Raw genomic sequence first — 17,071 nt, 5'->3', positions numbered from 1 at the left:
ATTTATTTAATAATTATAAGTTGATTGATTGATTATGATTATTGATATATGAGATTTAATATTTGAATATGTTTATAGTTTTTAATTTTATTAAAAGAAATTACTTACAATTTTCTTATCGAATAAAAGAAAGGATTAAGTAATTTGTAACCATTTGACATATCTGTGTATGTAACTCACTTGGGGATAAAAAAAATTATATTTACATTGCTTTTTTTTACGCAAGCAAAGGAACTAAAACAAAAAAAAGAAATGCAAACAAACCTAAAAATCAGAAAAAAAAAACAAATATAAATATTATAAGTGGTGCTCTTGTATCAATATTTGTTCATTTGAATGACAAAAAATTTAATTTTTTTAAAAGTAAGATCTAAGTTTTAAGTTTTGTGAATTAAAATAAATAAATTTAAAAAAAAAAAATTTTTTTATAAATTTGATCTAATTCGATTTCAGATTAAACGATATTTAAAATAATTAGATATCAAAAAATCTCAAACAAAAAAAATAAGACAGTGCTCTTATTACTTGGTACATGTACGTTTAATAAGAAACTATCACATTTCATGGAAGACAGTGCTTTATTAATAAGAAACTTCAAAGCCAAACTGAAATCGAGAGGCTAAGACATTGTTGACAAACGAAGATGAAAAAATGGCACAGATCTAGGTTATTCGTTAAAAGACAATTAGAAAAAAAAAAAAAAAAAAACCAGTGCATTCAACATGAACATTCAGCATGAAAAACTGCTTAGGTGTTATCCATATAATAAAATTCTTCAAAATTGGGTTCAATTTCCCCACCAATGATTTTGGCAAAGACATTCATCAAGTTATCACCTGATTTAAAAAAAAAAAAATTCAATACAATAATCTGGGTGAATGACAAATCTCCCATGGCTTCGGGGAAAAAATATATCAAAATTTGAAATATGGAATTCAAACAGATGATGAATGGGATTAAAGGGTTTTCCCAGTCAAGGCTTAAGAGCAAGGGTAAGCCCCATCTTAGGGGATGCATTAACGGCCTTCGAATCATACTCCGCCGAAAAAGTTATGAGTGATTTGGGCCTCCATTCACGTTGGCATAGCATTGCAACCTTCCCATTGTCAGAGAACCGTGTTTTTACCACTGTAAAAGGATCCACAGCATGGGAACTTCCTATGGAGAAACTGTTTTTATAGGTGGAAAATCTATGAGTCATTTCAGCGGCAACGGTAGTGGAGGGGTTGACAGAATGGATATAAGATGCCTTCAGAGCCTGTCCTTTATCAGTCCTAAACAGCGAAAACATGTATTAAAAATTTTAAGCCAAGACCTTGATGGCTGCGGGGAAAGCAAGTAAAACAAGAAGAAAAGGGGCAGAAAAAGTTGATAAACCAAATTGGATGATCAGCCATAGAAAGTCTTATTAAACATCATTAACCTATAGAGACAAAGATGCTTTTAATCTTTCTTTCTTATTGGTAAATTGCTTTCATAGACATGGAAATGGAACTCTTAAATACTCTGCAGCTAACTAGCTATTTAGTTCATCTCAATAGGCCCCCAGCATCTTAAAATCTCTCCAAACTGTCTGCATACTTGTTTTTGCCTCTTTCAAATGATCATATTACACACACCCATTTCAATAAATCAATAGGAATCAAGCTGTGGTTTACCATAATAATGATCATCAATAAATAAACTGAATCATAGAACTAGAAGATACAGAAACGTCACAGACAATAGACTGAAAGTGATTCAACTTAGCAAGTCAAACCAAGATAACCTTCAAAAGAAAGCAAAATTAGCTTACTGAACACAGAATCACCAGATTTAGACTATGTTTGAAGCACAAAAAAACAACAATACTCATCAAACTCTTGGCAAAAACCTCAATCATGATTGCTCATATCTTTCTCTAAGCTTTTTACACAAGAGTCAATCAAGATTGATCCTTCTCTAAGTTACACGAAATACCGATACTGATAATACATTCTATAATACGAAATACCAAAACTGATAATACATTCTATAAATTCTATGCCTCCATGATGCAGAAAATAAAACCAATAATAAGAAAGATCCAACTTCAAATGAATCTAAAAGTGAATTTTGATAGTCACTAATTTTCTAAATAAGTTTCATTTGGTTCAATTGGTTGAGGGATATATGAATAGGTGCCTGCAACCCATGTTTAGGATCATCTTAATCCAACTAGCTCTTGCACAATTTTAACAAGATGTTATAAATAACTGCTCATGATGTAGCACTTGTCAACTCAACTGAAGGTATCACTCACCATAAACAAAGACACAACCAACACAAACAAGATGAAAGAGAAAAAATATCTCCTTAGGTGGATGGCCTAGAAGTACTTACAGAAAAAGTGCAACACAGAAATCTGGCTCGTTCAACGCAATCCCAGCAGTGTAGTTTGTACAGGAAGCAGAAGCTGTATCAAATCCAACTTCACCACCCAAAGAAATCTCCTTGCTTCCAATTGTTGCTGAAAGCTCCAACAGGGGAGTTGGGTTCAGGCCAATGCTAGAATCAATGGCAGCATGAGGATGAAGATATTGGACATCGAGCTGAGACATGCATAAAAAGAGTCAGAGATCCAGTTTCTCAAACACGAAATTATATTACCAACGCTTCAAGAAATTGCTAGTTTGCTACCATTAACAGGTAAATTTAGTTGATATAAACCCAGAAGCAGGTCCACATAATAGTAAGCATCAAGAGAAAATAAAGCTCCATCAAACCGATTTGCTTTCATAAGTTATTTTTTTTCCAGATAAAAAGACACCCAGAAGGCAGAAACCAGGTAACATACACGAAAAAGAGACATAATAAAACAATAATTATCTCAACTACAGCCTTGGTAAATATGTGGTAAGCACAAAAATTACAATGGTCGATGGTCAGCGTAAACACAATTCCCACCACATGAAAAGCACATTCTCAACAAATTTATAAACAAAACAGAAAAAAAAAAGAAGGCATTTGTAGAACACAGTGCAATACTTAAGTTCCTATGTGACATTGACACTGTCATTTTCCATACATACTGTTAACATTGATGCACTGACCTTGCCAGACTTGTGATCAGGTATCCTGAAACTTAAAGCAGCTTTGGAACATGGCCAAACATCATTGACAGTCACTTTTGTAGACACCTGCAGAAAAAATAAATAAAAAATGAAGATAAAAAGGGCAAAGCTATTGAGCTTACACAATTTTAACACCCTCCTCCAATTACAAACAGGCGATATATTAAACTGAATAACAAATATGGAAAGCCACAGATGATCGTCTTAAAAGCCAAATCTTCCATACATTAGAATAGGTATCAACTTTCACATCCACTGTAGTATTTCCACTCTTGTACAAAGTATTTATGTCTCCAAAAAAAATTTGGTCCTTCTTGAGCCCTGTAGCTGTAAGTCCCTGCAAAACATTTTAAGATTGGCATCAGATGGCATAGATAACAAACAAGTTGGTGGAAATTTAATTACCAGTTTCACAATGTCATAATTACCAGTTTCATCCACTTTAACAAAAGAGAGTAATGACTAGCAGTAAAATTTTGAAATAATCATGAAAGTATGGGCTTGTTGTGTGGGTTCAAAGACTTACTGCTTTGCATATACATGCACAACACAAACATACAAGCACAAGAGAATAGCAAAAAGTAATATCATTCAATAATTTATTCAAAGCACATAAAATTATTTGAGGAGACTAGGTTGCTCTTCTATGTCTCAAAGATTGAAGTACACCAACATGTTCTGTAGGTAATGTGCTGGGGAAGACCTCTTAAGAAAAAGGAATTTATATCAGGCCAAGCCAAGCATCCCATGAGCATATTGTTCAAATGTGAAAATTGGAAAGATAATCATTATGGTAATATTTAACAAATAAATAAATATATATATTCTCAGCCATTGGCATATAATATCCAGGCAAAGAAAAATATTTAAGTTTTCAAGTAGATCAATCAAGCTCTGGCTAAAAAAAAAAAAACGTAAATCAATCAAGAAGCTCAATAAAAAGGGTCAACAACTTTTATAGGGTAAATACTACCATTCCAGTGGAGCTCAGCATTGAAAGGGTAAACTTCTGGTCAAAATTGTAATCTTTTGTCAGGAGGTCTGCACAAACACATCTATAAATAATTATAATCTAGAGGTAAAAGCAAATGACAGCAGGTTTTGAATACCCCATGTTGTTGCATAAAAAAAATGAACAACTGTGGCAAGAATCGATAATCACCAAAAGTTACAAATACCATGAAACGTCACAATCTCAGACTAAAAGAAGGCAATTCATCACATCAGTAAGAAACTAAAAATGATCTGCTAGGTAAATTTATCTTATTGAGCATATTATTGGGCACTTGTTAATCCTCACAGTGTGCTCATAAATTAGTAATCAATTGTTTTGGCTATCTATCACAAATACAAGCATTTCTATTTGGTTTATTAAGTGTTTGGAAAATGTAACTGCATTAATCCTCCCAATTTCTCTATCCCAACCATCTTCATGCCTCCAACAAAGCTGTCTGCCTTCTTCATTACACATCAAACCAGTTTGACTTGCCAATCAACTTTAACAAGTCATTTCTAGTAAAAGAAAGACTATCATAAGTGCAAGCATATCAGACAATATCTAAAAATACAATACCGGACAAGAATAAGAATAAAGAAGACATGTGCCACTGATACCCTTGGCTTTTTTGCCCATATCTACGAATGGAGCTGGTCCAGCCATCTTGATAGAAGGATAATCAACCACAGCCTGAAACTACTATCAAGATAACATCATCATTTCATCAATCAAAAACAAAAATGGGGCAAATAAATCATGGAGCAAATGCATGTGAAATGATAATTCTTCTTCTGCAAAAATATATAGTAAATTTTTAATTTTTCATCCTTCAAAACATAGTTTTCTTTGTAACCAATCACATGGTTGAAGCAATGAACAGAGAAAGCGAAAAAAAAATTCGAAATGAAGAGAATACGGCTACGACAACACTTCGTAATATGAATTAAATTAACATTTGAAAAAACAATCTCATCGGATTCACTGCAATACTTCAGTAACCTAATTACTTAAAAAAACAAAAAGGAAGAAAGAGCTTACAAGAAAGATTTTGTGATGTGAAGAGAAGAGAAGAGACGATCAGCAATGAAACCCTGCAGCGGCCGCTTCGAAACCGCTTCAGGGGAAAGCTACGATTTTCTTTAGAAAAAATAATTGTGCGTTCCAAACAATTGTGAAGGCCGAAGGTCAGCAAGGCTTTAGGTCACTTCTCAAAAAGCGTCAGCTGGATCTTTGGACTTTGTTTTGATCGGAGATTTTTGTTGTCAAAGATCGAAGGGGGTTGTGATGTTAACATATTATTAGTCTGTGAGATGTGCGATGTCACCCCCGTGTGAGGCTAAGAGTCATCTAAATGACGAAAGTGGCACTGCATAAGATTTTAAATGACGTTCGTGTCCAAAATCGGTGGCTAGGATTCTGTTTGCCTTGCTGGCTGGCTGGCTGGCTAGAATCTCTTGTTCTTTAGTAATTGGCCAAGGGGGGAAGGGGAAGAAAAATATCCAAAAAATGAAAAATCAATTCGAAATTATAATATTCTATTTGATTTGAATTTATTTTTTATTTGATTTAAATCAACTTTGAATATTAAATTTAATTTTAATTTTAAATTAAAATGTAAAAACTAAAAAAATAGAATCAACTCGAATTATGTATTTTTATTAATTTATATATATTTTAATTTTTTATAAAATAAAATAATTATTTTAAACATAAATATATTAAAAATTATATTAAAATAATATATAAAAATTTAAAATTTAAAAATTAATAAATCAAATTTATAAAATTCAATTCAGATTAAATTAATTTAAAAAATCAATTTAAAATTATGTATTATTTAAAAAAATTAAATAAAAAATTCGATCTACATCATTATCACTACCATTAGACTTGGACAGTAACCGAATTGATGAACATATCTCCGTGCCGGTCAAGATTGAATCGTGAAATGTGAATGCCTTCCACTGCTATGTTTAGTACTGGCAAATCGTTGGCAGTGAAATCACCATTTAAAGAAGGTGAAATTAAAAATGTGAAATGATATTTGAACTCAATTAGAGATAATTTAGTTTGCCAGTAAAATATTTTCAATTGTGATCATCACAAAATTATCTTGCCACGTTTTTCTTTTATAAAGTTGCATGTATAATTAAAAATTATAATCATAGTCAAGCATTAATATATTTTAAAAATAAGAATATAAATTAATATTATATTAATATTTAACCTTTCTTTTGGTTCTACTCACCCTATACTTAGATCTTAAGAAAATGCCATTGACCTTGGAAACATGCAAATCAATAGCAAATCCCGCTGGGGAAATTAATTTGTAGCGATCCAATAAAAAAAATTACTATTCACTGCACTTTATAAATACGTGGATATTAGAAACTAAATTATTGTAGTACAATACAGTGTTTTAATAAAAAATTTTGATATCAATTCAAATTGAATTAGATTTAATGTGATTTTTTCAAATAATATAAGTATTGTGAATTTTTAAAATTTAATTTGAATTTGAATTGATTTTTTTTTAGATCTATTCAATCAGAATTAAAATCTATTGTGTTGATTCAATTCGGTTTATTAATTTTAATTTTTTTAAGTTTTTATATATTATTTTAATAAAATTTAAAAATATATAAATAAATTTATATATAAAATAAATATTTTTATTTTATAAAAATTAAAAAAATATATAAAACTAACAAAAATATATAATTCAATTCGAATTTTTTAAATTTTTTATATCTTAATATAAATTTAATATATACATTTAATATTAAAATTTAATTCAAATAAAATAAAAAAAATAATATGAATCAAATTAAATATTATAATTTTAAATCAATTTTTAAGTTTTTTTCTTTCTTACCTCTACTTCAAAACTTAATTGAAATAGTCAAAGGCACTTTTGAAAAAATGCCACAGATCCAGGAAATTCATTAAGAAAATTAGGGCATAAAACATTAACATTCTGAACATTCAGCAAGAAAAAGTGCTGTGGTGTTAACATTATAAAATTCTTTAAAATTGGGTTCAATTTCCTTATACCAATGTTTTGGTACGTAAGAGCATTCATCAGCTTATCAACTGATTTTATTTTTTTTTTCAATACAATGAACTAAAATGAATTTTTTAATTATGTTAAATTTAATATTTCAAACATATTCATTTAGTAAAAATTTTATACAAAGCAAATAATAACTTCTTCTAATATGACACATTGCGTGTATATATTTTTTCTACATATGAAATATCTATATTTTATTTTATATTTTATTCAAAACTTATTTTAAATATATTAACAAAATATTATGTTTTCATTAGTTTTTCTTCGAAAATTATCAAAAATGAAAATATAATAATAAAATTTAATAGAAATAAAAATACAATAACAAATTTCAAGAAAATCAGAGTGGCAAATACAATATTTTAACTCTAGAAGCAAATTCAAGGTAGCATGACATACATTAGCTAGAGGAGATATTTTAATTATTCTTACATATGAATAATATGAAAAGGGATTAATTTATTCAATGTAAAATTAAAAAAAAAATTAATTATTAATTTTAATATATCTAAAGATGATAAATTCAAGTAAAAGATAAAATAAATAATTTAATCTCATTCTTAAAATATATTAAAATCATTAATAAAAATATATAATTTTTTTAAAATTTATATAAATTATCATTCCACGTGTAATTTATATATAAAATACTTTATATGCCTTTTAGGCAATAATAGGTATCTCACCCTACGGCTCCCTCTAAGAAATAAAAAAGTTTGACCCCCGACAATGACTTTGGCTTTGGTGGAAAAAAAGGACACCGGCTTTGGATGATGGAAACAAAAAGCACATTGATCGCAGGCTCTACCCGCAAACTTTTCAAACAACACTTCATTATGCTCTAAGATAAAGCCAATATGTAGAAAGTTTCCAAACTTTACACTTTTTTTTTTTCTTAATGCATTCGTTAATTACAACAGAACATTTTCGAAGATTACTTTTCATTACAATCTCTTATAAAGCAATCAAAATTTTTATGAAGAAATTAAAAAAAGGATTACAATTTGAAATAATGGACAACCTAGAATAAAACGTACAGGCTTCCATCCATTAGCAAACTCTGAGCATTGATATTACAAACTATTCACACTGAATTTAATTACCAATTATCGAAATCTGTCCCAAGAAGCTTCAAATCTTGTTTTCTTTTCCAATAAATAATAGTGAACCAATAAAACAATGAATTAATCAAGGAGAGTTGTAGTCAAAGCTGTTCCCTTGAAGGTATTTGAGCTGCAAAGATACCTGCCTTTCAATCTGAAGTTGTCTATGAAAATTAGCTATGAACATCTCAGCTCTCTTATCAACATCGTCCTCTGATTGATAACTTGTTGTCCGAGCCAGTCTCATGGAAGAAGAATCCGAATCATCAGAATCATAATCGTCTGCACATGCCCTCAACCCTGGCCTATCCGTGAAGCTCAGCCTCCGGCTGCTCGGAGAAGCACCTATCATGGAAGCGATACGCAATCGATTTATATTGAAACTTAGCAAGAATTTCACCTTCTTCACAGCCTTCCTTAGGCGGCTAAGCAAAGACCACTTTTCCATGGTATAAACTAAAGAACTGTGTTTGTAGATTGATGAAGAAAAAGAAAAATATTGTGTTGCAAAGTTGCAAGTTTAATGTCTTTGGCGAGGCTTAATGTGTTGATAGAAGATAAGAAGAACTGCGTTATGGTATTTATATGTTTATATAGAAAAGATTTAAGGAAAAGGAAGGTGCTGGATAAGTTTAAAAGAAAAACAAAATTACGTATAAAAATGGAGAACCGTGTCAGGTTGACTGCAACAGGTTGGGGTTTCATGAAAGATTAAGAGTTTATTTAGTCAAAAGTTTTATCGATTAATAATAATAAAAACAAAAACAACAACAATAATAATAATAATAATAATAATAATTATTATTATTATTATTATTATGTTTAAACATACGAGTTTCTATCAGGAATAATATGGAAATTAATTCTTTTAACAAAGCATATTTCCCCAGCATAAAACCTGATATTTAGTATAAATGAAATTGTTGAGGAATCCTGTACAGAATTTGATTGCCTTCATATGCAAGTGAGTAATGTATAAATGAGGGATTTAAATAGACCCAATCTAAATATATATATATATATATTTTTTTTGGTGTTGAAAAATTCAAGCAATCAAACATGAACATCAGATTTAGGACGAAACTTTTTACCAATACCTATGCTTGTTCGCACTTGCAATACAAGTTGTCTACGTTTTGCGGCGTCTTAAGAACTGTAGATTAGCAGTTTGGTTCTAATTAACCTTTTTTATAGTATCATTAATCCATTTGGGTCCTCATTGCCTGCGTCGGTTGACTCAGTCAGCTTGCCGATAAACCTCCCCGTGCTTTAATACTTGAGCTCCAAGAAGCGTCACTCACTGGTCAACTCTCTAAATCTTTTTGTTTAATGGCAAAAGTCGTTGGACAACTAGGAATGTTTTTCATCTATCGGAATTTCATCAAAATTATTCGGTCTTTGGAACTCAAAAATACGCTTAAAACAGTAAATAGCTATTTCTTGCCACCGACAATAGTTCGAATCAAGTGGGTTTTAATTCGTTTTAAATTTGATTTAATTTTATATTTTTAATATTTAAATTCGATTTGATATAATTTTTTTAAATATTTAAATTTAATTCGATTTAAATTATATAAAATTTGATTTAATATTAAATTAATAAAATATTATTTTTAAAAATAAATATAAAAATAAATAAATAAAATATTAAATAAATAAATTAAAAAATAATATATATCAAATCGATAAAAGTTTACCAAAAATTTAACTCCAACCTAAACCTAACTTCAATTTTTTTAATTAATACCAACTCGACTTAAACTTTAATTTAAAATAAAAATTTATAAAATCACATCGAATCAAAATATCTCATATTGAGGTTGGACTACCTTCTCTATCCAAGTCTCTATTTAGCCCAAATCATTAAGTGCTGCTTCCTCAATCGTTTGTCTAAAAGCTTGCATCTGTCATTCAAGTCGTAAGAGAACCACACTTTTTCAGTATCCCAAAGTTTTTCCTTAGCTTGCTAAATGATTAACCACGGCCCAACCCCCATGGCTCCTACTTTGTTTCTGGCTCACCATAGAAACCTGTCAATCTCCACTCCTTGTCATTCATATCCATATCAACAAGGCAGCTTGAGAAACATTACAAAATCAGTGGCTAAAATTAATTAAATTTTACACTATCGGTTTAATCATTAATGAGATTTAGCAATTTATAAATTTCAAATAAACTCAACTCGAATCAAACCAAATTTGCGGGCCACCCCCTCGTGAACATCGAGGTGACCTTACTTCTCTGCCCTTATAAAACATGTCAAAGAAAAAAACAAACAAATGAATGTAGGAGAAATGTCACTTTAAGTCTTGAGGTAGTGCTGAAAACAGGTTGAATAAAAAAGAGGATTCCTTTTCGTGTTAGTTTTGATTTCATGATGAAGTGAGGAAAAAATTGTAATTTGAATATGTCAACAAATTAATTTAGCAAAGTGTGGTAGGTGAGAAAAAAAAAAAAAAAAAAAAACAAGACCCAAAGCTGCAATAGGTGAAGTCTAAAGCCATATTTTTCTCATAAATAACGAAGATTCATTTGATAAATAATTTTTGATTAGCCATATCTCATTTGATGTTAACTTTTACGTTTTAAATTTCATTTTGAAATGTTCAAATTAAGGTTTAATTATTAAAATTTCTATTTTACTGTTATGCATGCCAAAAAAATTTCTTCAATTTCTTCAATAAAAAACAACCTAAATGATAAATTTAGTTGTGTTTATTCATCGATTTTTTTGGGGTATTTAAGCCTAGCTACTAATAGTTGATGCCTTATGCTGAAAATTGGAACCTTAGCCTACAACTATACATTGAAAAAGTGTCGGTCTTGATTACTGATATATGGAAAGATTTCTATATCTTTCTGCAGTCTTTCAACTATTTGGGTTTTTGAAGGTATATCCAAACATGAACGTGAATATTGAACCTTTTCAATCATATTTTAGGTGTTATATAAACCACAAGAAGAATATCGAGGATTGAAATAAATACTAATATTTTTTTCATAGCCCTTGAAGTGTAGGTCTCGAGAAAGATATTGTGGGATTCGGAAATTTAGAATTTTTTTTTATATGTATTACACTTTACCTACTATGTAACGTGAATAATATGGCATTATTCAACTTGTAAGAGTAGATAACAGATTAAATTAGATTGAATTTGATTTTTTTAAAAAATAATATATAATATTATAAAATTTTAAATTTTGATTCAAATTTAAATATTTTTTTACAATTTTATTTAATTTAAATTAAAATTTATCGATTTAATTTAGTTTTATTTATCAGTTTTTAAATTTTAAATTTTTTACATTTTTATATATTATTTTAATATAAATTTTTAATACATTTAAATAGTTTTAAATATAAAATAATTAGTTTTATTTTATAAAAATTTAAAAAAAATATAAAATTAATAACATATATATAATTTAATTCGATTCAAATTTTTTTATTTTTAAATTTTTTAACTGAAATTCTCTCTAAATATAATATATATATATATTTAATATTCAAATTTAATTTAAATCTAGTATTATAAATTCAAATTAATTTTTAATTTTTAAATTTTTTTTCTTAACCCCTAAGAATGGTCATACACCTAGGGACAAGTATACATGAATAATCTAAGTTTGGAGAGGAATTCAACATTGCCAAAGTCAAAATGTCTAAATCAAACATTATTTAATGTACTAATATTTGTGACTTCAACCCAAAAAGAAAAAAAAATTAAGAAAAAATATTGGTGACTTGACCAAGTTCTAATTGCCAAGCAATTTTCTTGCAGCTGCTCTTTCTACCATATTACCTACTTGTATATTACCCCAACCAAAACTCAAACCAACCAGGGGAGCAAAAAAAACCAAACTCTTACCTTCTCTTTTTTGCTTTCCCCATAATCACGTTTCAATTCTCTCTCTCTCTCTCGCCAACAATGGAGGCCAATCAAGACCAACATGAATTCATCTTTCGATCCAGCCTCCCTGATATTTACATCCCAAATCACCTTCCTTTGCACACATACTGCTTTGAAAACATTTCCCAGTTTAAAGATCGTCCTTGCTTGATCAATGGTCCAACCGGGCAGATATATAGCTATGCTGAAGTCGAGCTCACTGCCCGTAAAGTGGCCACCGGACTCAACAATTTAGGCATCCAAGAGGGTGAAGTTATCATGCTTTTGCTTCGGAACTCACCGGAGTTTGTCTTTGCTTTCCTGGGTGCATCATTCCGTGGAGCAATCAGCACTACCGCGAATCCCTTTTACACCCCAGCGGAGATTGCGAAACAGGCCAAGGACTCCAACACTAAGCTGCTTATAACTCAAGCAGTTTATGCTGAGAAAGTGAAAATTTTCGCCAAGGAAAATGATATCAAGATCATAACGATTGATACACCACCGGAGGGTTGTATGCATTTCTCAGAGTTGACTCAAGCTGATGAGATTGAAATCCCAGCCGCGAAGATCAATCCAGACGACGTTGTGGCCCTGCCCTACTCTTCTGGAACAACAGGGTTACCCAAAGGGGTTATGTTGACTCATAAAAATCTTGTAACAAGCGTAGCCCAACAAGTAGATGGAGAGAATCCCAACCTTTATTTTCATGAGAAAGATGTGATTCTCTGCGTGCTGCCATTGTTCCACATATATTCACTCAATTCTGTGTTACTTTGCTCTTTGAGGGTAGGGGCTGCAATCCTGATTATGCAAAAGTTTGAGATTGTGACATTAATGAAGCTTGTGCAGAAATACAAGGTAACCATCGCCCCCTTCGTGCCACCGATCATTTTGGCCTTCACCAAGAGTCCGGACGTTGATAACTATGACCTTTCATCCATCCGGACGGTGATGTCTGGTGCTGCACCAATGGGAAAGGAGCTAGAGGATGCTGTCAGAGTCATGCTTCCAAATGCAAAACTTGGACAGGTATGATAACTGTTTCTTGTTGGCCGTCTTTCCTTATTTTTTTGTTTATTCTTTTTTTCTTGAATTACATGTTTGTTTCTTTATTTTTCTCATGTACTTAATGAGTTTGATATTATTATATGAAATGAACCTAATTAAAATTTTGATTCTATTTTATGGAAAATATGTATAAATATATATTAGAAATTAAATATATATTTATTTGAGGTAGAAAATTTGAGTGTTGTGAGATTGCCTACCATATGCCACAAACCTATTAAATATGAAATATATATCATAACAATTGGCTTTAAATTGGGCCTCTGAAAAATTCCCAAGTGGGTAGTATATATTTCTTATTTTGTCGGGACCATGACCTTGTCCATTAATTTCGTGATAGCAACTTTCTTTTTTTTCTTAGCACAAAAACAAAAATCTCTGAATGCATATTTTTCTTTCCCATTGAGATCAATTTTTGCCTCTAATAATCGATCTTGTTGCAATGAATTTGCTATTGTTTTCCTGAACTCTTCATCTCTTTCCTGAAGCAAAAACTCACAAAGGACATGAAATAAATGCAAGAACATGATACGTTTGATTGAATTCACAACCACCCAACACAGCAAATTAATGGTTTTTCCATGCATATAAATGGAAAAGGTTTGGTTGAATCCACAACCACCCAACTCAGCAAATTAATGGTTCTTCCAGTTATTTATACATTGATTTTTAAAATGCCACACCTAAATCAAGAAATTTTAAAATACCAAAGAAATTAAAGATATGGGACTAACTGCAATGTTTATGGGCTCTGTCGGTGGCTAAATGGTTGCAGGGTTATGGGATGACAGAGGCAGGGCCAGTGCTATCAATGAACTTAGCTTTTGCAAAACAACCCTGTGAGACGAAATCTGGTGCCTGTGGTACAGTTGTGAGGAATGCAGAAATGAAAATTGTCAATCCTGACACTGGTGCTTCGCTTCCACGAAATCAGTCAGGGGAAATTTGCATTCGGGGTAGCCAGGTCATGAAAGGTACACCATCAAATGCTTTACCCCATGCATCTTCATCTGAAAAACAGTAATAAACAAAGAAAGTTGAAGGCAAGAATAAATATTTATATTTTAGATTAATCAAGAGGGGAAGAAATTTACAAATGTATCTATTTACTACTTTGATTGATTCCTAGGTAGTAGTTAGAAACCTTCATAGGTCAGCTGCATTTGATGGCGTATATGGTTGTTTTTGTGATAACGAAGTTGCATCAAGTACTAATTCCACATGTGTTTGTTTGGTGGGATGCATCTTTTGCGGGCCCAACAGTCAAAGCCACCACAGGAGTAGGAATAAGGATGTTTAAAAATTGACATATGGATAGAACTGACCAATGAGTAACCGACATATGAAGAATCAAATAAAAATATTATTTATGTACAAAATATGATCAATATAGTTTTTTTTTTTGTTACACCATGATAGAGTCCTGGTATAAGTAAGGAGAAGAGAGGTTTGGCTCGAACTAGGTCTTTAATGTTCTCTCAAACATCTTTAATCACTAAATCAAAAGCTTGAAGATGATTGATATAATTATTAAACAGTAAAAGTTTTTTTTTATATTTACTTTATACTCTATATGCTTATTTAAATAAAGTATTGGAATTTATTGGTAAAATTTTTTAAAAGGTTTATATACTTGATTTCTATGTACATCTAAAGGAAAAAAGAGATTTGGGTTTTGAATCTTAATTATTTTGAAGAAGAGTAGTAATCTCTAAATCAGAATTGAATTATTTAAACCGGCTTTCTTAATTCTTAACGACAAGGCAAGATCACAAGAATACTTGGATTGGCATTATATCAGCTCCACCATTGGGAAACACCTTTATTGTTTTTTTCCTATGTTGATTTCTTTATAGTTGTTGTCAATTTTGATTTAGGATTTCTTTTGTTTTTATCTGCTGATATCAATTCTAATTGTACACATCTGGTTTGGAACCATTTGGTCACTTTGGGACTAGAAATATACTTATGCAAATTAGAACTAGAGAACTTTCCATCTCGAAATTTACCCACTGAATTAGTCATTTTCAAACATACAAAATTTAACTAGAATTGATCTTGCCTCACTATCAGGTTATCTTAATGACCCGGAGTCCACAGAGAGAACAATAGACAAAGATGGATGGTTGCACACCGGGGACATTGGCTACATCGATGATGATGGTGAGCTTTTCATTGTTGATCGATTGAAGGAATTGATCAAGTACAGAGGGTTTCAAGTAGCACCTGCTGAGCTTGAAGCTATGTTGATTAGCCATCCCAGCATCTCTGATGCTGCTGTGGTACCGTAAGTCTGCTTCAACATAACTACCTTATGTTAAACTGCGTTAGCCAACGATTTGAATATGTTACTGGCCGGAATTTGAGTCATGCATTTATATCGGTATGTAATGAATTATGTATTTCAGCATGAAAGATGAGGCTTCTGGAGAGGTTCCGGTTGCATTCGTTGTGAGATCAAATGGTTCCAAAATCACTGAGGATGAAATTAAGCAATTCATCTCAAAACAGGTAATGTTAAAAACTTCTTTACCACTGATTTTTTTATTCCAAGAAACCCTGTCTGCTTAATACAATGAACAAGCACATATCTCAGCTTTACTCGGAACCCATGGTTTGATTGTGTTTGCAGGTTGTGTTTTACAAAAGACTTGGCCGGGTTTTCTTCACCGATTTAATCCCCAAGGCTCCCACAGGTAAGATTTTGCGGAAAGATCTACGAGCAAAGCTTGTTGAGGTGTTCCCAACTAGCCCAACTGGAACAGATATTGCATGCAGCAGCATAACATCTAGATAAAGCTACCAATAGACTATGTGGCTTTGTTTTTTCCTCCAAGTTGGGAAGGAAAGCAATAATAATATGGCGCTGGTTTGATTTCAATGCCAAGGAATTGACTTTGTCTCGTTTGAGAACAAAGAATTAGGAACAGAAAGCTGTTATACTATTCGGGCTTTTTATGTAACTGTTAACATTTGTTTATGTATATGATTACATGGGCAGGGCAAACTGGAAAGATGTTGTAGAACATATTTCTACTGTTTGGCAGAGTAGGAACTGCGACGTTTGTTCTGGTCTATATATCTGTGCTTTGAATATCCTATGCCAACTATGGCGAAATCGTTGTTGCGATAAGATATCCTATGCAAAGAGAAAGGACTTCTTTATCTGGCCTTGGGGCATAGTCATGGAAATTTATGAAACAAAATCATCTGCTTCAATTGTAAAAAATGAATAATAATACATATTTTTATTTATTTTTAGTTTTAAAATATATTTAAAAAAATTAAAAGTATTAATTAAAATATACTCCATTTAAGAATGTTGACCGCGAACCCCGCCTATGGACCTTTATATGCGTGCCCCAATAAAGAAATGGACCAAATCCAAACTCCAAATAAATCCATTAGAAGATTCTGAACATTTGTTTGTAACCCCAACGTAACAATCACGTGAATAAATTTTACTCAGTGAAATACTCTCAAGCGTAAATAAATAAAACTAAATAAATTGAGATCATTTAATAATTTTATTGTGTTAAATTAACCGTGTAAATATTGGAGAAAAAATATAGGGTGCTATGTGTAAAAAATTGAATTCACAGAGTTATATTTGAAAATTATCATTAAAAAATATCATTTTTTTTGGTTAAAAATAAATCACACCACTTGTTAAATATATATATATATATATGTATATACCATTAGAGGTAGTTTTTTTCGACTTCATAAATGAAGTTGGACAAAATGTCTTGAAAAAGGAGTCTCGAGTTCGAGTTACGGGGTGTCCTTTCTGGAAATCAATCCTAAGACATCAATGGAGAACGGCTTTGGAGCTTTAACTTCAC

The 17,071-nt window shown here is 31.0% G+C and overlaps 3 protein-coding genes across 6 annotated transcripts; 1 reads left to right on the top strand and 2 right to left on the bottom strand.

Annotated features, from left to right (window-relative positions):
* Nucleotides 1–729: 729 nt before the first annotated feature.
* LOC111303427 (mitochondrial outer membrane protein porin 4-like) lies at nucleotides 730–5,318 on the bottom strand. Of its 4 annotated transcripts, none has more exons than XM_022899682.2 (7): nucleotides 5,128–5,318; nucleotides 4,707–4,785; nucleotides 4,066–4,133; nucleotides 3,319–3,429; nucleotides 3,072–3,158; nucleotides 2,362–2,570; nucleotides 730–1,274 (listed from the first exon to the last, which is right to left on the bottom strand). In XM_022899682.2, the coding sequence occupies exons 2-7, from the start codon at nucleotides 4,750–4,752 to the stop codon at nucleotides 974–976; spliced, it is 822 nt and encodes a 273-aa protein (XP_022755417.2). In that variant the 5' UTR covers nucleotides 4,753–4,785; nucleotides 5,128–5,318; the 3' UTR covers nucleotides 730–973. The 4 variants fall into 4 exon arrangements, with proteins under 4 accessions (XP_022755417.2, XP_089598457.1, XP_022755419.2 ...); XM_089742331.1 differs by having other exon boundaries at nucleotides 4,666–4,779; nucleotides 5,128–5,299; XM_022899684.2 differs by having other exon boundaries at nucleotides 4,707–4,779; nucleotides 5,128–5,269.
* A 2,798-nt stretch (nucleotides 5,319–8,116) lies between these two features.
* Nucleotides 8,117–8,842, bottom strand: LOC111303429 (uncharacterized). The gene has a single exon (XM_022899685.2). It carries the CDS (start codon nucleotides 8,711–8,713, stop codon nucleotides 8,351–8,353), a length of 363 nt encoding a protein of 120 aa, XP_022755420.1. The 5' UTR covers nucleotides 8,714–8,842; the 3' UTR covers nucleotides 8,117–8,350.
* A 3,264-nt stretch (nucleotides 8,843–12,106) lies between these two features.
* On the top strand, nucleotides 12,107–16,481 carry LOC111303426 (4-coumarate--CoA ligase 2-like). The gene is made up of 5 exons (XM_022899681.2): nucleotides 12,107–13,187; nucleotides 14,002–14,200; nucleotides 15,300–15,513; nucleotides 15,635–15,737; nucleotides 15,859–16,481. The coding sequence occupies exons 1-5, from the start codon at nucleotides 12,195–12,197 to the stop codon at nucleotides 16,021–16,023; spliced, it is 1,674 nt and encodes a 557-aa protein (XP_022755416.1). The 5' UTR covers nucleotides 12,107–12,194; the 3' UTR covers nucleotides 16,024–16,481.
* The last annotated feature ends 590 nt before the right edge of the window (nucleotides 16,482–17,071 follow it).

This window comes from Durio zibethinus, chromosome 13, assembly GCF_047325235.1.
Source record: "Durio zibethinus cultivar Kanyao isolate XHJ-2024 chromosome 13, ASM4732523v1, whole genome shotgun sequence".
Taxonomy (NCBI): domain Eukaryota; kingdom Viridiplantae; phylum Streptophyta; class Magnoliopsida; order Malvales; family Malvaceae; genus Durio; species Durio zibethinus.
The sequence above is the reverse complement of the archived record's forward strand: the minus strand, read 5'-3'. Positions and strand labels throughout refer to the sequence as shown.

Bases quoted from the DNA above. Each gene is read 5' to 3' on its own strand.
- LOC111303429 (XM_022899685.2), bottom strand. From the start codon at position 8,713: ATGGAAAAGTGGTCTTTGCTTAGCCGCCTAAGGAAGGCTGTGAAGAAG.
- LOC111303427 (XM_022899682.2), bottom strand. From the start codon at position 4,752: ATGGCTGGACCAGCTCCATTCGTAGATATGGGCAAAAAAGCCAAGG. The intron at 3,430-4,065 runs GTAGTATTTACC...AATGTTTTGCAG, and splicing joins TGCTGAGCTCCACTGGAATG to GGACTTACAGCTACAGGGCT. The intron at 3,159-3,318 runs GTATGGAAGATT...TTTTTTCTGCAG, and splicing joins AAGTTGATACCTATTCTAAT to GTGTCTACAAAAGTGACTGT.
- LOC111303426 (XM_022899681.2), top strand. From the start codon at position 12,195: ATGGAGGCCAATCAAGACCAACATGAATTCATCTTTCGATCCAGCCTC. The intron at 15,514-15,634 runs GTAAGTCTGCTT...TATGTATTTCAG, and splicing joins TCTGATGCTGCTGTGGTACC to CATGAAAGATGAGGCTTCTG. The intron at 15,738-15,858 runs GTAATGTTAAAA...TTGTGTTTGCAG, and splicing joins AGCAATTCATCTCAAAACAG to GTTGTGTTTTACAAAAGACT.